Raw genomic sequence first — 20943 nt, forward strand, 5'->3', positions numbered from 1 at the left:
CCAGGGCTCGAACCCGTGTCCCCTGCATTGGCAGGCAGATTCTCAACCACTGCGCCACCAGGGAAGCCCTCAACATGTTTTTATAGCTACCAATTTTATGGTTAATTTTTTTTTCTCCCTTCCTCACTAGAATACAAGGCCCACAGAACTGAGATCTTTGTTTTGTTCACTATTGTATCCAAGTACCCGGCACAGTGCCTGGCACATAGTGTGTTCAACAAATACACATTGATTGAATGAATGCCAGTCTCTCTATTTTGTATGACTTTTTTTTTTTTTTTTTTTTTTTGCGGTACGTGCGCCTCTTACTGCTGTGGCCTCTCCCCTTGCGGAGCACAGGCTCCGGACGCGCAGGGTCAGCGGCCATGGCTCACGGGCCCAGCCGCTCCGCGGCATGTGGGATCTTCCCGGACCGGGGCACGAAGCCATGTCCCCTGCATCGGCAGGCGGACTCTCAACCGCTGCGCCACCAGGGAAGCCCTGTATGGCATTTTTATCGGAGATATTTTCCAGTTTTTCATTCAAAATATTTTTAGTAGTGTATGTACTAATATTTCTTTTGTCAGTATTTATTCTGATACTGTTTTGTTTTCTTTGAGTTTTGGATATTCCATGACAATATGAGAGTCACTGCTTTAAAATGCACCAGGGATTTTGTTTTTATTTAGATATGGTGAGGCCAGCAGATCAAGAGATGGCTACCAATTCAGAGACAGTTTGATGGTTGTTAACTAAACTTACTGTGGAAATCATTTTGCAGTCTGTGCATATATCAAATCATCGTGTTGTACACCTAAAGCTAATACAGTGTTATGTGTCAGTTACATCTCAATAAGACTGGGGAAAAAAAAGATACAGCTACTTACAGTTCCCAAGAAAAGGGGCATGCCGTGCCATGCAAGGCCACTTGGGGAAACACCAGGGTTGGTCAGGAGGCAGAAGGGATATGGGGAAGATACAGCCATGAGTGTTTATCGTGGTTTCTGTGGGAAATGCAAGACAAGGCAGGGTAAGCAGATTTAGGATTAGTGAGTTTGAATAATTTCAGTGGGCTCTGGGCTATAGAGGTGGTCCCTAGTTGTCCCTGGTTCTGGGATGATTTAGAACAGGGGGACAGTATCCTGGACTGCAGGAGCCTGATAAAACAAGGTAGGTGGAGGCATGGACTCAGGATTGGTTGGTTTGCCTATTAAAGACAAGCTTGCACTCTCTAGAAATCAGCTAACCCTGAGAGAGGCAGTCCCTCCCCTGGTCCCCAAGATGTCAAACCACCATAAAATACAGAAAATAAAAAAATATGATGAATACAGGTACATACATGTATGTAAAACTATAACTCAAGGTGCTTTCTGTTTCATTCAGGCCTTCTAGTATGCTCTTTCCTTGCCTGGAACTCCTTCCCTTTCCTTGTTTGCATGACTATTATTCATCCTTCAGATCCCAACTTGAAGGTCATTTATCAGGTTGCCATGTGAGAGCAGAGCTTGTCCTTTTCATTCATCACTGTATTCCCAGTTCTCAGCCTGCATCTTCATGATTCTAGAGAGGAAATTTAACACAGATATTAACCCTCAACTCATAAGGCTCTGTTTGAGTGAAAATTACAGGTCTATTTCCCAAAGAGTCAAAGCTGATGCACTTAAAATATTTGGATGGCTGTGATTCACAGTTTACTTTTTCTTGCTACTGGCCCTACCATCGTCTTCCTTTAGGGTTATATAAGCCATACATGTGGTAGAAGAGTTTTCAATTAGCAATTGAATCTAACAGTTGACAGCCTGACATTGCAATTTGTACATTATACAATTTCCAGAACATTTTAAACCTCCTATTTAAATTTAGTAGGTCAGAAAACTTAAAGACTTTGCACTGTTAACAACATTCGGTAATGCTGTTCATACCACTGGTTTCACAGCTTTGAAACATATGTTCCTATCTCCAAAGTGAGATTTTGGAGTTATAGGAAACTTTGGAAGTTTGACCTGGTTTCATCATTTCAAAAAACCCCAAACTTTTACAAGTTACCCTATTTATATACTATACATATTTTGCCCTATTGCCTTGGAGAAAAGGCTCCATTCAAACGATTCTGCACTTTCTCTAACTCACCATGATGTTTAAAATAGAGAATGACCTGGCAACACATTACACCCTGTAGCTGCTCTTGACTGTCTGACAGATGAATAATAAATTGTAGAAAGTGCCTTCTGATTACATTTATACGTCAATTTGTATTCTTTTGCTTTGATAAGAAACTTTCTGTATTTTCCAAATGAGGCCTTTTGCCCGTTAGCAATGAAAGAGATGTTTTCAGCTATGCCTAACCTTTAATTACAAGTGCTGATGAAATTATTGTGGAATTGAACAAAAGATGATATTTCCCAGGCCAATTATATTGAGCACTTTTCCTATAAGAAGAAGGGAAGGGTGCTCTGAAATGTCCTTTCACTACCCCGATACACTCTAATTATTACGTAGCAATGTAGACCAAGTAGGGTAAAGGCAGAGCAATACAACATTCATTCTTGCAGGCTATCACTCAGTGAGCTTGTGTCAGGCACCAGCCCTGTATCTGACAGTGGGTCAGATGATGGGAATCCCAGTTGAGAAATGCAGTCCTTGGCCTCACAGAGTAGCAGTGCCATTTTGAAGCTCTCTTAGGGAGCTTGGCTTCTCTCCTTATGCTACCAGAGATATCTGTATTAGATAGACCCCTAGGTTTCAAGAAATAAAATCCAAATCAATTCAGACTAAGCAAAAAAGGGAAATTTCTTGTAAGGCATAGAGCTGTCTCATGGAATGTAAGGACGAGAGGTAGGGTCACATGTCATGGGAATCTGACCCCACCTGGTTGCTGTCTCTCCCTTCCTTCTCTCTGCACATTGGCAACATTCTCTCCTCCTCTGGGGACTACTTTTCTCTTCTCCTTAGTTTACAAAGAGAAAAAATGGTCACCCTCCAGCTCTCGTTTTTATCTCTTCCTTTCAAAAGGACACCTGATTTGTGAATCATTTTCATCTCCAAATTTTCAGTAAATGTAATCTGACTGGCCTAGCCTGGGTCAGATGCCCACCTGTGGACCAACTGACTGTAGCCAAGGGGACAGGGTTTTTTTTGTACACTCTTGTGTCTTAGGAGTCACCTCAAGGACTTTGTGGATTTAGAGTGAAAGTTTGGGGACACTTCCCAGACAAGTCGTCTGGCTGGACGGATAACCCAATATGCACCCAAAATAACATTGCAAACTAATATTTTTTAAACCAAGAAAATAATAGTCATTGTTGAAAGTTTGAAAAATAAAGAAATATAGAGGGGAAAACATAACTATCTGTAATTACAACAATAAAAAATCTACTGTTAATATTTTAGAATATTTACTTTAACTCTTTTTTTTGTTGTTTTTTGTTTTTTTTGCGGCACGCGGGCCACTCCCTGTCGTGGCCTCTTCCGTTGTGGTGCACAGGCTCCGGACGCGCAGGCTCAGCGGCCCTGGCTCACGGGCCCAGCCGTTCCGCGGCATGTGGGATCTAACTCTTTTTTTATGCAAACTTCTCTCCATATATACATTTTAACTCTGATAGTAAACATATAATTTTGTATTTTTTTCAAGACTTAATATTACATCTTGTGCATTTCCCCATGTAATTATTTATTCTTTAAAAACAATTTTAGGGCTTCCCTGGTGGTGCAGTGGTTGAGAGTCCGCCTGCCGATGCAGGGGACACGGGTTTGTGTTCCGGTCCAGGAGGATCCCACATGCTGTGAAGCGGCTGGGACCGTGAGCCATGGTCGCTGAGCCTGCGTGTCCGGAGCCTGCGCTCTGCAACGGGAGAGGCCACAACAGTCAGAGGCCCGCGTACCGCAAAAAAAAAAAAAAAAAAAACAGAAAACAAAAACAACAATTTTAAATAACTGCAAAGTAGTTCATTTCATAATAACTTCTTTAATAAATTTTCTATGATTTTCTCATTTCTGATTTTTTACTATTGAAAAAAATGAGATAATATGACAGTAAATATCCTTGTACATACATCTTGACATACGTGTCTAATTATTACATTTAGTCATTAAAAAGGGAACAAAAACATAAAGTTTTAGAGATATCTGTATTCTCAGGGAAGTAGAGTAAAAGGTTAATTAAACAACTAGGCTTACCACACCTCATGAACAACACTCCTAATATAGACAAGAGAAATGTCAAATTTTAGAGTAATAATAGACATCCGCCCAACCACCTATTCTTTTTCACTCTCCATTTGCAGCCTGTCACTGGTAAACTGTTCCTCATTTTTTCTAGCTCTTCCACCTTTCCCCTGGGCCCCTCAAACACTCCCTACCTGTGCATTTCCTTTACACTTGCACTGGGCACCATCTTTCCAATAAGTTACAACATCGTCTTATAGTTGTTTATGAGAGCTTGTGAGTTCCTGGTGGGCAAAGGCTGTGTATTCCTGTTCTTCGTATATCCAATACCTAGCACAGTGCCTGGTATACAATATATGATCTATGAATTCGTGAGTCAGTAAATCAATGAACAAGTAAATAAATGACTTCATTGGTCGATTTCCTAACTTCCCATTAAACACAAGAATCTTTTCTAAAGGCTTTTCTTGAATACCTCCAGTGTCCTAGCCTGAGGAGGCAATGTGATGGAGTGAATTCGTGACGCTTATTCACTTATCCAATAAACATCTGTCCAGTATCTATTACATGCTACTGAGGACTCATATTTCTCTGATGGTTCTTACACAGCACACCTGGATTTCTGAAGGTACAGAAGTCTGAATAGTGACTATGGCCTCCGAACACCAATAGTGTTTAATATTAAGACATTTTACATACAAATCTAAATTTTTGGCTTTTCTTTTAAAAACTGGCAATCAATATGGCAATAATGTTACAGTCGGCTGTCCTCAGTTAGATAGGGGGATTTATGAACCCCTTCAGGTTGTCAGATATAGTAATTCAGTTATCCAAGAAACATCTATTGAATGTCTGTCTTGTGCCTGTAGGCTTTGGTGGGCATTTGGCATTATGACCTCTGCATTAGACTAATTCATCTGAATGACTAAAAATAGTTGAAGCAGAATAGAGTGTATGGCAGAAAGAACTCCCTGGGGACTGAGCTCTTGATTAAGAATCAAGAATTCTAGATTGAGTTCCAGCTCTGCTATCACCTAGCTTTGTGACCTTGAATGAAACCTTTATGAGTATCAATTTCTTTATCTGTATAAATGAGGTGATTGATGATAGCCTCCAAGGTCCTTCGGCTCTAGTATTCAACGATGGAATTATCATTTTGGAAGTCAGGTGAGGTAAAAGGTACTCCCACATTGGGGTGATGAAAAGTTTTGGAAATAGATAGTGGTGATGGCTGTACAACATTGCTGATGTACTTAATGCCACTGAATTGTACACTTAAGAATGCTTAAGATGGCAAAGTTTATGTTACATGTATTTTATCATAATAAAAATCTGTCTATTAAAAAAGTATCCCATGCACCTCTGTGTTCATAGCAGCATTATTCACAATAGTCAAGACATGGAAACAACCTAAATGTCCATCGACAGGTGAATGGATAAAGAAGATGTGATATATATATACATACATATATATACATATATATGTATGTATATATATATCAGCCATAAAAAAAATTACTTAGCCATAAAAAAGAATGAAATAATGCCATTTGTAGCTACATGGATGGACCTAGAGATTATCATTCTAAGCAAAGTAAGTCAGAAAGAGAAAGACAAATACCATATGATATCACTTATATGTGGAATCTAAAATATGACCCAAATGAACTTATTTACGAAACAGAAACAGACTCACAGACATACAGGTCAGACTTGTGATTGCCAAGGGGGAGAGGAGTGGGGGAGGGAAGGATTGGAAGTTTCAGACTAGTAGATCCAAACTATTATATATAGAATGGATAAACAACAAGGTCCTACTGAATAGCACAGTGAACTACATTCAGCATCCTGTGATAAACCATAGTGGAGAAGAATATGAAAAAGAATATATATATATATAACTGCATATATATAAAGCTGTACACCAGAAACTAACACAACACTGTAAATCAATTATACTTCAATTTAAATAAAGAAAGGAAAGTATCTGCATAGATTTGGACCCAGTCTTCTTATACCAGGGGTCAGCCAGCCAGTCTATTAATGAATGAGACAGTGAGGAGAGGGGAGAAGAGCCTACAACTTGGATGGCTGTGATGCAAAGGTGCTCTGGTCTCCACGCTTCCCTTAGCCTTGCCTCGGTGCTGTTTCACTGTCTGTCTCAGCCTCCCTCACGTCAGAGACTGACTGGGTCTCCAGGCTGCTTACACCCTTCATCTCTAAACTACCACATCCCCTATCAATCTGGACCAAGTTGTAAAAATGTTTTCTCTCTGTCTTTTCTTCCAACTAAGATAGGTTGGAGTTTTTAAAACTAAAATTAACTAAGAAATGTTTGAACAAAGCAAAAATAATCTCAATCTCAGTTTGCTTGGGCTGCCGCTACAACTTCTAGATAACGTTTATGACTGCCATTGAATGCCAGGAATTTTTCCTAATGCAAAGGTTCGTTTGACCCTCATAACAACTCCCAAGTATTTTACGTTTTAAATCTTATCACTAATTTGGTTGAAAGTTCGTATCCTTTGTTAGGAATTCCAGTCATCAGCCTGCAAGGAGGGTATTTGCCCGGTCTGTCTTCCCACCCCAGACCATAGGTCCCTTCTTTACTGAAATTCCACATTTACATCCTGCTCTTGTAAGATACGAAGAAAGGACCTAATCTGAAAAGGCTGTGGCCCTTTGAAGGTCAACAGAGAACTGTTCTAAGGTGGCATCTTTTTTCTCTCCAGAGCACGCGCCCATTTGCTTTGTGTCTCTGCCCTTTCTGACTTTTCCATAATTAAAAGGCTGAACTGGTATCTTCCTATTCATCTATTCTGCTTCCCATCTCTGTAAACTGATTCCTGAACACGAAACAAATGCTGATTAGTTAGCACAGGAAATGACTCACAGTTCCTGTCCTGGGTCTCCTTCATGGCGCTGGCCATGCAGCACACAACACACATTCTCCACAAATAAAACACCTACCCACCACCTCCATTCAACACATGGAACACACCCCTCTTTTCCTCAAACCATCGCTGCTGGGGGGTGCCCACAGTTGCCTGGTCCTTCTTGTCTGGAGTCTGGGCTGGGCTTGGGTGAACAGTAATCAATGAGAGGACGGCAGAGATGGGAAACAGGATGAGCATGTTTGAGGAAGGGCTGATCTAATTTGGGGCAAAATGAAAAAAATTAAACATGTTATCATGAAAGACACAAAACTATGCATAGTTTTGTTAATTTAATTTTTTTTTACACACGCAAAAATGCACAGATCACAACGGCCCAATTTTAACAAACGGATTCATTCACATGACCCACATCTTTCCATGCCTCTAGTGCCCCTCACCAGTCTCCCCACTCTCAGAAGAGACCATAGCTTTGAGTTTGTACAGGCTCCGAACACACAGGCTCAGCGGCCATGGCTCATGGGCCCAGCCGCTCCACGGCAGGTGGGATCTTCCTGGACCAGGACACGAACCCATGTCCCCTGCATCGGCAGGCAGACTCTCAACCACTGCGCCACCAAGGAAGCCCTATAGCTTTGCCTTTCTTTTCCCATATAGACTAGTTCTCCCTGTTCTGGAACTTCATCTCAATGGTCTTGCTAAGAATGTACTCTTTGCATCGGTCTTCTTTGGCTTAGCTACATTCACCCATGATGTGTGTGTCCCAGCGGTTCATTTTTTTTTCCATTGCTCAGTAGCGTCTTGCTGTTATGCACTTAATTTTAAATTATTTTAATAATACAAACAACATACTTTTTTTCTTGCAAAAATTTGAAACGTTATAGGTAAGAAGTCTAATATCCTTTGGCCACTGCCACCCCTTCTTCCCACCTGGAGATAATTACTGGGATCTGTTGGAGCAGGTCTTCCCCCCTCTGTGCAGTCACATGCATGTATATGTCCCAGTAGAAAACACGTAAGATTGTTTCTTGTGATTTTCAAAACAGTAGGTACCACATTATACGTAACTCTCTGCAACTTGCTTTTCTTACCCAACAAGATGTTTGTAGATATAACTGTGTTTGTGCACAGATCCACCGTATTTTAAAAACTGCTGCATAGTATTTCATGATATAGATATTCCACACTTTATTTAGTCATAACTGAGATTGCTTCCAGTTCTTTCCATTCCAGCAAATGCTCAAATACTTCGGTAAACATATTTGTCAAGTTTCGTCACACTCAAGTTAGTGTTTGTGTCAGACACATGCGGAGAAGTAGAATTTCTGAGGTAGGGTGTATTTAAAATTTTAATATTTACCAAAGTATCTATACCAATTTACATTAGAGTGTTACACAACTTTGAAATTTTTGCCAATCTATAAGTGAAAAAAATCTTACCTCATTTCAATTTGTATTTCATTAATTCTAGAAGGGTCAAACACTTCTTTATTTGATTACTCACTACTTATGTTTTCTTTTTACTGAAGAGGAACTCCTGGCCTGGTTTTTCCATTAGGTGACTTCTCCTTTGCTTACTAGTTTTATTAGGTTATTATTATGAATAGGTTAATTTTAATACATATTATTCTTCTCAGTGCCAAGCCTTTGTCTGTTCTAGTTTTTGCAACTAAAATTCTTTTCTGTTACTTTTGTAGCATAGAAATTTTAAATTAAACCAATCTTTGAGTTATGACCTCTGCTTTTTCAGGCCCTGTTTAAGAAAGTCTTCTTTTCATCAAGGTCAGAAGCACAGGGTTTTAGTTCTTTTTGATATTTTTATAGTTAACAGGTTGATTTTGATGTGCTTGTGAAACATCCTGATAAGCCAATTCCAATCTCTTCCAATCTTTTAGTAAATAAACTTAGATTCCTATCATGTTAGCCATCTTCCATTTTCAACTGTGTCTTTCACTCTATTTCCAGTTTGGGGGGTGGTCTAAATAAAAAATAAGAAATGATCCCGTTTTAGTATCTTTTGTTTCTTTTTTAAACCACCTTAAATTCTGATCAGAAAAAAAGTTTATTCACTCAACAAATATCTTTAGGTTGCCTGCTTGAGATGGGCACCAGGATGCAGCACGAAGAAAGAAAGATACCCAGGACTGAGCAGTGCTCAGTCTGGTGGGGAAGGCAGACATAAAACAAGAGTGTGATGAGAGCGAAGGAGACATCTAGTAGACGGTGCTGTGGTACCCAGATGTCAGCTGAGGTCACACTGTGCTTGGAGACTTAAGTAAAATTGGCTTGGAGCTTTTATCCCAGGTCCTGTAAGAAGTCCAATGACTGTCCCAAGATTTCTGTGAATTCCTCAGGGCTCTTGTTGCCTCTGGCTCTGAGTTTTTTTGCTTCAGTCCGCTGTTTTGCTTGTCTCTTGCACCCGCAACTGTCCTCTTCTCTCTGCTGCGTCCTGGTCGGTGGGAACTTGGTTCATTCTCACTCAAGGCTTGTGTTTATAAAACTCTGGTGAAGCTGTGGGGAGATGGGTGTGTATGTGTGACATACAAATTGAAACCCAACACTCCTTTAGCCTCCTGGTCACTAGGTGCCTAGTGCATCTTTCAGTGGTCACCTTTCTCTGTGGGTCCCAGAGCCTTTATGTTTGGTGTCCTCTTTCTGCCTCAAGACTCCCTATACATCTCCCACCTTCTTGTTTTTCCAATCCCTTCAGAAGCTCCGTTTACCCCAGTTTACTACACAGACAATTTCACACAATAGAGTTTCATCGTTTTGCAGCACAGAAAAAACTGGCAGAGGATTCAGAGTTTCAGCCTCTTTTTTCCCCTCTGTAAGTGGAAGGGCCAGTATAAAGATGGATTTTTCCCATTGATAAGGATTATGCTACCCTCTCTGTTAGCAGGCAGAAGCAGCCATTGTCAGTTTTGGGTTTAAATCACCTTTTTCCCCCAACAGAGTAATGTAACAGTGTAAGCTAATGCCACATGGGCAGTCACTGAGAAAGTGGCATTGAAGCTGAGATCTGAAGGAGGGGCAGTGGTTATCCAGATGAGGGATGGGGCTGGGAGAGGTGGGCTTGGAGAGGAAGTGTCTCAGGCAGTGTGAGTAGCACAGGCAAAGGCCCTGAGGTAGAGCAAGGCTTATTCAAGAAGTTAAGAGAAGACACCAGGAATAAAGGGGGCCAAATGGTGTTAGGTTGAATTCATCTTAAGGGCAGAAAGGGAGTGGAGGCAAGGGCAAAAAATGAAACATGTTAAGCAAGTAAGTACAAGTTTTAACTTTACATTTTAAAAAAGATTGTTCTCCCACAATGAGCTAGTACTTTGCATTCACTAGGATGGCTATAATGAAAAAGAAAAAAGGAAAAGAAATGTTGGCAAGGAAGTAGAGAGATTGGAACTCTTGCACATTGCTGGTGGGGATGTAAAATGATGCCACTCTAGAAAACAGTCTGGCAGTTTCTCAGAATGTCAAACATAAAATTACCATATGACTAAGCGATTCAACTCCTACGCATATACCCAAAGGAAGTGAAAACCAGTATTCAAACAAATACTTGTACACAAATGCTCAAAGCAGCACTATCCACAATTGTCAAAAGATGGAAACAACCCGAAGGTCCATCATATGTGAAAGGATAAACAAGATGTGGTATATCCATACAATGGAATCAATGTCATTCAGCCACAAAAAGGAATCGAGTACTGATACACGCTACTATACACGCTATACGGGTGAACCTCAAAAACATGATACTAAGTGAAAAAAGCCCGAAAGGTCACCTTGTAGTTAGATGAGTTCAGACTAGGTAAATTCAGAGACCGAAAGATTGGTGGTTTCTAGGGGATAGGGAAAAGGGGGAAATGACAGTGACTGCTTGATGGGTGCAGAGTTTCCCTCTGGGGGGGGTGCAAAAATGTTTTGGGACTAGATGGAGGTGATGATTGCATGACATTTTGAAGGTACGAAAGGCCACTGAATTGTATACTTCAAAATGGTTACTTTTATGGTACATGAAATTTAACTCAATAAAAGTAAGATTACTCAGACCTCCACGTAGAGAATGAAGTGGAGGGGGCAAGAATGGAGATGAGAGAATGGCGGGGAAGCTGCTGCAGGGGTCCAGGTGAGAAAGGATAGCACCTTGGAGTAGGGTGCTGGAATGGCCTGGGAAACATCCATGTGGCGAGTCACAGGCAAATGGACAGGGGGGTCAGGATTTCAGGAAGAGAGGGAACACCGAGGCTGGGGGTACAGACCTGGGAGGAGGGTGTGTCTATACCTTCTGAGGGAGGGGAGGCAGCAAGGAGAGAGCATGGAGGCCTGGGTGAGTTTTTGAGTAAATACTACAATTTTGAAATATTGGTCCAGACAGACAGAGGACCGCCTAAGAGTGACCTGAGGGGGAAGCAAGGTTAAGGACGGTTTGTATTTGTAGGCTCTGCGGCCACTGACTGGGGAAGGGGAACTGAGGATGTACATGTTTGGTGCAACTGGTTGAAGAGCATAAGGGTTGGCTCTGGTAAGGAGCAGGGACATTTCTTCCTCTGAGAACCAATAAAGAGAATGAGGTCTGAAAGCCATTTTGATGTAAAGATGTAAAAGTTGTAGGGCTTCTATTGAAACCTCAGGGTAGAACATATGGCAGCTGCAGAGGGCTGCGGTAGGCCCTGGCGCAGGGCTGGAGACAGTGGAAACATTTCGGAGTGGGTTTTTGGAAGAGCGCACTGCAGAGTAAACTGGGACTGGATAAAGGACTGCCAAGGAGCCCTGAAAGTCAAGAACATACCTTTGTCCGGGAGCCAAGCTTCTGTTACGTAATTTTTTTTTTTTTTTCCAAAAGCACTAGGGCCAGAGGAAGAACTAAGGCAGTAATCCTGGTGGGATAGTGTTACATAAAACACTTTAATCAAGCAGCACCCAGAAATAGAATGGGAAGAGTGTGAAAGAAATACAAGAAGTCTTATGAGAAAGATTTAAAAACCTTCCATATGTAAGCTCTTTCTTAAAGAAATGCTATTTAAAACCATATTGCATATTAGATAAGTAGCTGTACACATAAATTAGCCAACAGGAATTATTTTTGCTTTTAGATAGGTACTGATGTCAAAAATTATTATTATAATATATAGGTAGCCTTTTATAGGCCGATATATTGATGCTAAATGAAATAAGTCAGACAGAGAAAGACAGATGCAGCATGGTATCACATGTGAAATAGTTTTTAAAAAGTCCATCTCAGAAATAGAGAGTAGAAAAATGGTTGCCATGGGCTGGAGGTGGGTAAAAGGATACAAACTTCCAGCTGTCAGGTGAATAACGTCTGAGGATCTAATGGATAATATGGTGACTATACTTGACCACAACAACTGAAATTTACTGAGAGTAGAATTTAAATGTTCTCACCTTCACCCCCCCCCCACCTCCCCCAAAAGACAAATATGTGAGATGATGGATGTTAGCTAAGGGGAAATCCTTTCACAATGAATACATGTATCAAATCACCACAATGTTCCCTTTGAATATCTTATAATTTCATATATCAATTATACCTCAGTGAAGCTGGAAAAAAAAAAAAAACCACATACACACACACACAGCATGAACAAAGACATACATTACATCAAGAAGTCAGGTGTTTGGCCAGCAGACCCGTTGGCTGGAACACAGCAGAGGTACACGAGGGGTAAGCAGGATGAAGTTCTGAACTTAAGCAGGATATAAACTGTGGAGCATGCCACTAAGAGGATTAGGTAGAGAGGTAAGGCTGAAAGCTCTTATATGGTGTTGACTGATCAGAGCTAAATTATAGGAGATGAGTTAGCACATGAGAACACCTTACCACAGTGCCTGTCACACAGCAAATGCTCCATGCGAGTCAGTCATCAGTAATTATTGGGTGGGAGTATGCGGGATGAACTTGACATCTCTAGCTATCTCACACCCAGCATATAGAACATTCCTTACTCCTTCTGAAACTGTTCCTGCTCTCTAGCACAGAAAGTGATGCGACCATTGTTGTAATTGTCCAAGTCAGGAACCCCTGTCTCATTACTCTCCGTAACCAAGCAAGCCCACCCTCCCCCATTTCTGCTTCCAAAACGTATTTTCCACCACTTTGTTTTCCTCCATCTTTACTGCTATCATCCTGCATTTCTCATCTACACTTCTGCAATGATTTCCTGTCCATATTTTCATTTTTGCTACCTACCCCACAATAATTTTCAACTCAAAATGGTCTTTCTTAAATATAGACTAGATAGCCTCACCCTCTCCTTAAAAGATCCTACTGGCTTCCCACTTAACTATTTTTCTTCCATGGCCTGCAGGACCACGTTTTCCTACCTCTTCATTCTCATCACATTCCACTTTCCCTTTGCTAGCCAATGCTCTAGATGCGATCCTCTTATTTTAAGCCCACTGCATGTTCTATTCCCTCAGCTGGAAATGTCAGCTTACCACTGACCCCCTGCCCTGCTGTCTGGCTCTTTTCCATTCTTCAGTAGCAGCTTCAACATCACTCTCTTAAAGGCTCTCCTTGAGCATCTAATCTAAAGCAGATTTTCCCCCTGCCCACACCCTCCCCTATGGGTTACTTTGTCCACCACCCTTCCCTTGCCTTTACAGCAAATAGCCATATTTGAAATTATACTTATATTTTTGTATTTGCTTGTTTAATGTCGATATTGGATACTTTCAGGTGCAGGTATTAAAGTCAACTCAAATGGTCTTACACAAAGAAGGCTCCAGAGGGAGGGTGGGATTCAGATTAGATCACATCTTCCCTTGTGCTGGAGGAATGCCTTATGTTGGTTGCCTTAAGTCTAAGATTATGACCAAATACGTAGGATGAGTTTATTATGATTGCAGTGGGATTAACAGGAAATCCAACGCTATGATTTAGGCCAGTTCTTGGAGTCACATTCACTGCTTAATAATGGAGGAAGAGTGGGATAAACACCGGACCCAGCCCCATTGTCCACTGACATCTCCACGTGCAGTGTGAGAAGGGATCGCTGTTTAATTCCTTCCTGTATACTTGCTCCAAGGGCAGAGCCGGATGTGTGGTAGGAGCCCAGGGAATACTTGTTGAATGAAAGAAAAATTGGAGAAGAGAGTCTAGGAGCCAGTTTAGAGGCTACTGATTCAGTGGAGATATATAGATGGCTTACAAATCAGTCACAAAAAAAGTAAAGGGATGGATGAAGGTGAGTGATATTGTTTGCTCAAAGACTTTGGACTTGGCAATTGACCAGATGTGAAATGAGAGGGAGATGAGGAAGTCCAAGACAGTTCTGAGCTTGGGATCAGAGTCCCAGGCCCCCTTGCTTTCACTTCAATGCTCTACCTTCCCAAGAAGTACTGAAAAGGGGGCTGAGGACAGAATTATAAGGCACACATTCTCAAATGGGGTAGATACTGCCCACGAAGTGCTGAAAACTGATTCTCAGGGGAAGAAAAGAAATCAGGTATTACAATAGTTTGTAGCTCTCCAAAGCCATGACAAATCTTACCCTCTACCCTCTAGTGTTTAATTTCTCTTGTTAGGGTGAATTTTAATTAAATCAAAATTTTCTTTTTAGGAGGGGGACAATAATGAATTCTTAAAAAGTTAAGAAACACTGAATTAAGGGATGAAGAGGCTTAATGAGCAGTTTAGGACTGAAGAGGGAGGTGGGAGGAAAACCAGGAAAATCTCAGATGTCTATATATCTACATATTTTGATATACACCCACCTTGGCTATTAAACAAAGCATCTTATACAGTTATAAGTAACAGTCACAGAAATACGTCTTCCAACTTTTTTACTGAAAAATTCAAAAGAATTCTGAATATGGCATTGGATTTCAGCCAGGAAAATTACCACTCCTCTGTTCACAGAGGACACAGATGCCTCTAGGACGCTGCGTTTGATTATTCTAGCAGATATACATTCTAAAAAATGTAATCACTACAGCAGGCCATTGCCACAGAGAAATGAGCTTAAGTGACCTTCCAGGACTTCTTTTCACATACCAGTCACTCTAACAGGCAAAATAAGCCTGTCTGAGTAAACTGGACAAAGTCTTTCAAATAAAAAACACTAATGAAGTTTAGTTGAACATTCAAATTCAATCAAGAAGTAGAGGAAGAAAAACTACCACACATTTTCCAAAATTTCTAAAATAAATGTATCTAAAAAGCAGATGAATGTCTGCCACAAGAACTAGTGTGAGTCTGAACCCTGTTTTGTTGGGGGCACAAATAGGAAATTTCCTTGTCTAGCTGTATAAAATGACCTGGAACACCCTTAGCTCTTGGTACTTGTCTGCACTGATAAGCAAGGTTGGCTACAGGTGGAAAGAGGCCTTAGTGAGTGAAAGGCACTGATGGGATCCCCCTCCAGGATGACAGAAGAGACTTGTTTAACAAGCAATGTAACAACACATAGAATGGGAGAATATATTTGCAAATGAAGTGACCAACAAGGAATTGGTCTTCAAAATATACAAATGGCTCATGCAGCTCAATATTAAAAAAACAAACAACCCAATCAAAAAATGGCCGGAAGATCTAAATAGACATTTCTCCAAAGAAGACATACAGGTAGGGACTTCCCTGGTGGTCCAGTGATTAAGATTCTGTGCTTCCACTGCAGGGGGTACAGCTTTGATCCCTGGTTGGGGAACTAAGATCCCGCATGTCGCATGGAGTGGCTAAAATAAAAATCTTAAAAAAAAAAAAAAAGACATACAGATGGCCAAGAGGCACATGAAAAGATGCTCAACATCACTAATTATTAGAGAAATACAAATCAAAACTACAATGAGGTATCACCTCACACCGTCAGAATGGCCATCATCAAAAAATCTACAAACAATAAATGCTGGAGAGGGTGTGGAGAAAAGGGAACCCTCTTGCACTGTTGGTGGGAATGTAAATTGATACAGCCACTATGGAGAACAGTATGCAGGTTCCTTAAAAAGCTAAAAATAGAACTACCAAACCACCCAGCAACCCCTCTACTAAGCATATACCCAGAGAAAACCATAATTCAAAGAGTCATGTACCATAATGTTCATTGCAGCTCTGTTTACAATAGCCAGGACATGGAAGCAACCTAAGTGTCCATCGACAGACAAATGGATAAAGAAGATGTGGTACATATATACAATGGAATATTACTCAGCCATAAAAAGAAATGAAATTGAGTTATTTGTAGTGAGGTGGATGGACCTAGAGTCTGTCATACAGTGAAGTAAGTCAGAAAGAGAAAAACAAATACCGTATGCTAACACATATATATGGAATCTAAAAAAAAAAACAAAACGGTTCTCCAGAACCTAGTGGCAGGACAGGAATAAAGATGCAGACGCAGAGAAGGGACTTGAGGACATGGGGAGGGGGAAGGGTAAGCTGGGACGAAGTGAGTGAGTGGCATGGACATAGATACACTACGAAATGTAAAATAGATAGCTAGTGGGAAGCAGCCGCACAGCACAGGGAGATCAGCTAGATGCTTTGTGACCACCTAGAGGGGTGGGATAGGGAGGGTGGGAGGGAGATGCAAGCTGTCTGATTCACTTTGTAAAAAGCAGAAACTAACACACCATTGTAAAGCAATTAAGATGTTAAAAAAATAAAGATTAAAAAAATGCTAAAAATAAAGACACAATAGCTTTAATTTACCTAAAAAAAAAAAACAAAACCAAAAAACCACAATGAGGTATCATCTCACACTGGTCAGAATGGCCATCATCAAAAAACCTACAATAAATGCTGGAGAGGGTGTGGAGAAAAGGGAATCCTCTTGCACTGCTAGTGGGAATGTAAATTGGTAGAGTCACTATGGAGAACAGTATGGAGATTCCTTAAAAAACTAAAAGTAGAGCTACCATATGATCCAGCAATCCCAGTCCTGGGCATACATCTGGAGAAAAACTTGGTTTGAAAGGATACATGCACCCCAATGTTCATTGCAGCACTATTTACAATAGCCAAGACATGGAAGCAACCTAAATGCCCATCGATGGAAGAATGAATAAAGAAGATGAGGTACATATACACAATGGAATATTACCCAGCCATAAAAAACAAAGAAATAATGCCATTTGCAGCGACATGGATGACCTAGAGATTGTCATACTGAGTGAAGTCAGAGAAAGACAAATATAATATGATATCGCTTATATGTGGAACCAAAAAAAATGGTACAAAGGAACCTATTTACAAAACAGAAATAGCATCACGGATGTAGAAAACAAACTTATGGCTACCAAGGGGGAAAGGGGGAGGAGGGATAAATTGGGAGATTGGGATTGACATATATACACTACTATATGTAAAATAGATAACTAAGAAGAAACTACTGTATAGCACAGGGAACTCTACTCAATACTCTGTAATGACCTATATGGGAATAGAATCTAAAAAAGAGTGTATATATGTATATTATAACTGATTGACTTTGCTGTACAGCAGAAACTCACACAAAATTGTAAATCAACTATACGGCAATAAAAATTACTTAAACAAAAAAAAAGAAAACAAACAAGCAATGTAATCTGTGGGGCAAAAGGAGCCAATATTGATTGCCATGATGAAAAGTTTCCAAAACCATATTTTTCCTTTTAAATAACAACAAGAACACAAACAAGAAATGTCTAAACAACATTATATGCAATGCTTGGGGAAGAAGACAAAAGGTAACTTAGCAGATCAAAACTTCAACCCAAACTGCACAAAGCTGTATGTCATATTCTCCAGGAACTGCAAAACTTGGTTATATTCTTATTCCCGTATAAGTATTCAATCACTTTCCCTGAAAGTTCAGGATGGGGAGAGATTCTCATCACAAAAGACACAAAATACATTTCTCTCATTGTCTTTGAGTAGGCTGTCCGTATTTTATTTTGTAAGCTCTAAGTTTTCTTTTCTTGAAAACAACCAGGTTCCCCTCCATCAAGAGGCTAGTGTCATAACACAAAGACTCTCAACTTGAGAAATGACCCCAGTGTTCCATGGAGAGGTTTGATATTCTGGGAAGACAGGAAAGTCATTCATTCCCTCCAGCAGTTAGAGAACAGCCATTTATTTATTATATATGACACTAATTTAGATGCTCAGAAAGGGGGAGCTATGATCCACACATTTTATTTGCTTTTAATTTCATCCCATTAGAGTCTTAAGTTTCTTTGCATAGTCAAGATGGTCAGGAAGCCCCTGAAGTTGACTGTGGCACTGAAAGGAAGCCTACTTTCAGTTTGGCAACTTATCTGCTAGGTTACAAAGTGTAATCTGCCTTGAGGCACAAGAAGTGGTCCATTAACAAATCACTATAGCCACTAAGACTGTCCGTTCATACAGTTTATTTCACTAGACTGCAATTTTATACACAGTATGAAGAGGTTTCCTGATAGCACACATATAGTTGACTTTCTGTACTGCTGAAGAACCACTTTTATTTTATTTTTTTACATTATATCGTAATACCCTATCATTAAAACATTATTCAGTGAATTTTTTCCAACTACATATAAACGGAGATTTACCACACACACAGTGCAAGAATGTCTTTATAACATATTTGGATCACAAAATGTGAATCTAAAATACATCACTGTAATTAGAACACTACTTTAAAATTACAATGCCCCATGTTGTATTAGCCAGATTTGATCACCCTCTGTATACATCACAAAGCAGTTTGGTGGGTATCTTCTTGGAGGACTGGCAGCAGCTTTAAACTATGATTTCAAAAGAAATCTTTATTTTGGAATCAAAATTTTGAATTTGAAAAACTTCTTCCTTTATGCGTTCCATATTTTCAGAATCAAAATGGGACATTAAAAAATTTATAGTCTCTAAAACAAGGAGAATAAATCCAACCCTCCTTTAGCTGAAAGGCTGGGGGTGTAATATTAGGTTTCGTAGAAACCTAAGGAAAGCACTGTATGGGAAATGGAAATTAGTTCAAAAGAAACATAACATTTCTTTGAAAGCTTCCTGGATTCCTCTGCCCACCCCCCCACCTCTGTCACCACCTCTGTCAAACACAGAAAAGAATACTGCATTGCAAATCAAGATCTATTTCCACGAAATGATGTTCTAAAGAAAATGTATGTAAACAAGTCAGAGAGAAAGATTTCTTCATTTCCCCATTTTTGTGGAGTGAAGGCAGTGGGATGGTATCAGTTAAATAAGATCTAAAACTCCTTAATCAAAGAACCACTTCATTATACACAAAACAGCTAGGGATAACTGGTGAAAATTTCTCATGTGTTTCCTTTTCTTTCCCCCAAAGTTTGAGAATGTTTGAAAGTTCAATAAATAGTAGAAAAATAATCCTTTACTTAGAAATTTTGAGATGCATCATTTAGAGCTTAACATGAGTTCCATACAGCAACTGTGGTATCTAGGTACTGCTAAGAAACCAGGTGAAATCTTCAAAGCACACGTTTCTCTCTGCATGTGCCACGTTCCCAGTCTCCGCTGGAGCATATTTTTCTCTCTTCCAGTTAAGGAGAGCCAAATGTTTCGGGCTCCTCGGAACATTCCCCTGGCTCAGCTTAACCAAGGCTCCCAATGTTTCCCTTGTAGGTTCCATCTCTGTTTAGAGGTTTGCTTCTGTTCTTTCCGTTGGTATTATGGCAGGTTCATTAATCAGACTTATTTCCCCTCCATTTCACAACCAGCCTCGCATCTTCACAAATGTGATTCTGTCGTTTCTCTTGTTTTGAAATATATTAACAGGCAGGAAAACGAGTTAAATGACTCTAGACAGAGCACAGACACAAGTGGATTTGATGCTGGCTCTTTCTCCCTCCAGAACATTCCATATCTCCCAGATCTCATCTTCTGATGGAGGTGAGGAGGTTAGCATTCTGCGTCGACAGTGTGTACGGTCACGGCCGCCTGCAGGTGGTGGCTGTGATGCAGCGTGGGGTGGTGAAGGCGGTAGTGGTGGAACTTGTGACTTAGAAGGGCAGCAGTCTGAGGTGGGGTGTCCAACTCCAAGTCTTCATCGTGGTTTCCCACGTCCACCCCGGCCGACAAGGGGTCGTTGGTGCACGGAGGGTTTTCACTGTCTTCCTGTGGGCTCATGGTGCTGTAACCTAGAAGATGAACACAACAAACAGGCAGCTGAGAGCTTCCAGATGCAGGGAGGAGACGTCACTGCAGATTTCTGGGGCACTGGGAGGTGCTCCTACCTTTGTGTTACATAAGTGTCAATGTTTGCAGACTGTCAGCAGACCTCGAAGTGACTTATTTTTAAAGAGATCTTTCGTTAGCTCTTGCCTTAAAGCAATTACACCATAAATACACACTCATTTTAGACAATATGAACAACAACCCTTTTCCCAAATGCCCAAATCAATAAAACCAAACCAAAAATCACCCCAATACTTTCTGATCCATAGACCCCACAACTGACATTTGGGGAAATATCCTCCTACACTATTCCCTCAGATAAGATTAAGGCTATTTTTTATTTTTGAGGGGAAAAAACAAACAGCTTCAAGACAAAGATCCTAACAGGACTCAGATCAGTTGGGGGCTGGTGGGGGAAGCTGAGCTTCAAAATGCCTGAATGTGAGGCCACAGTAAGAACAAAAGACAGCTGCCACCATGGCAGCCCTGGTGTCATGTAATCCCTACACACCAACAAGGCACATATTTTAACGTCCATTTTACAGGTGAGGGAAATGATGATCAGAGAGGTTAATGAACTTGCCTGAGTTCCAGCCCCTAACAAAACACTAACTCTGCATACATTCATAGCAACTAGCAAAAGAATCAGCTATTCTCTGTGTAAGCTGGTTCACTATATTTAAAGATTAATTTCTTTTGGTATTCTAAGTAATACATGTTTCAAAAGAAAATGCCCTTGCTGATCAAAGGATTTCATTCCAAGAACCTTGGCATGTC

General features: G+C 40.5%; 1 protein-coding gene across 2 annotated transcripts in view; it reads right to left on the bottom strand.

Moving 5' to 3' along the window:
• Positions 1-1403: 1403 nt before the first annotated feature.
• The window catches only part of CACHD1 (cache domain containing 1), a 234246-nt gene continuing 214706 nt past the window's right edge, over positions 1404-20943 (bottom strand). Inside the window, exon 27 of one of the 2 annotated variants that reach the window (XM_060304780.1) lies at positions 1404-1539. In XM_060304780.1, coding sequence (XP_060160763.1) covers positions 1532-1539 — 8 coding nt within the window. In that variant the 3' untranslated portion in view covers positions 1404-1531. Of the gene's footprint in view, positions 1540-17892; positions 20130-20943 lie in introns of those variants that run through there. The other variant, XM_030865831.2, reaches the window with a different exon arrangement.

The sequence above is a fragment of the Globicephala melas genome, chromosome 1 (genome assembly GCF_963455315.2).
Source record: "Globicephala melas chromosome 1, mGloMel1.2, whole genome shotgun sequence".
NCBI classification, from domain to species: domain Eukaryota; kingdom Metazoa; phylum Chordata; class Mammalia; order Artiodactyla; family Delphinidae; genus Globicephala; species Globicephala melas.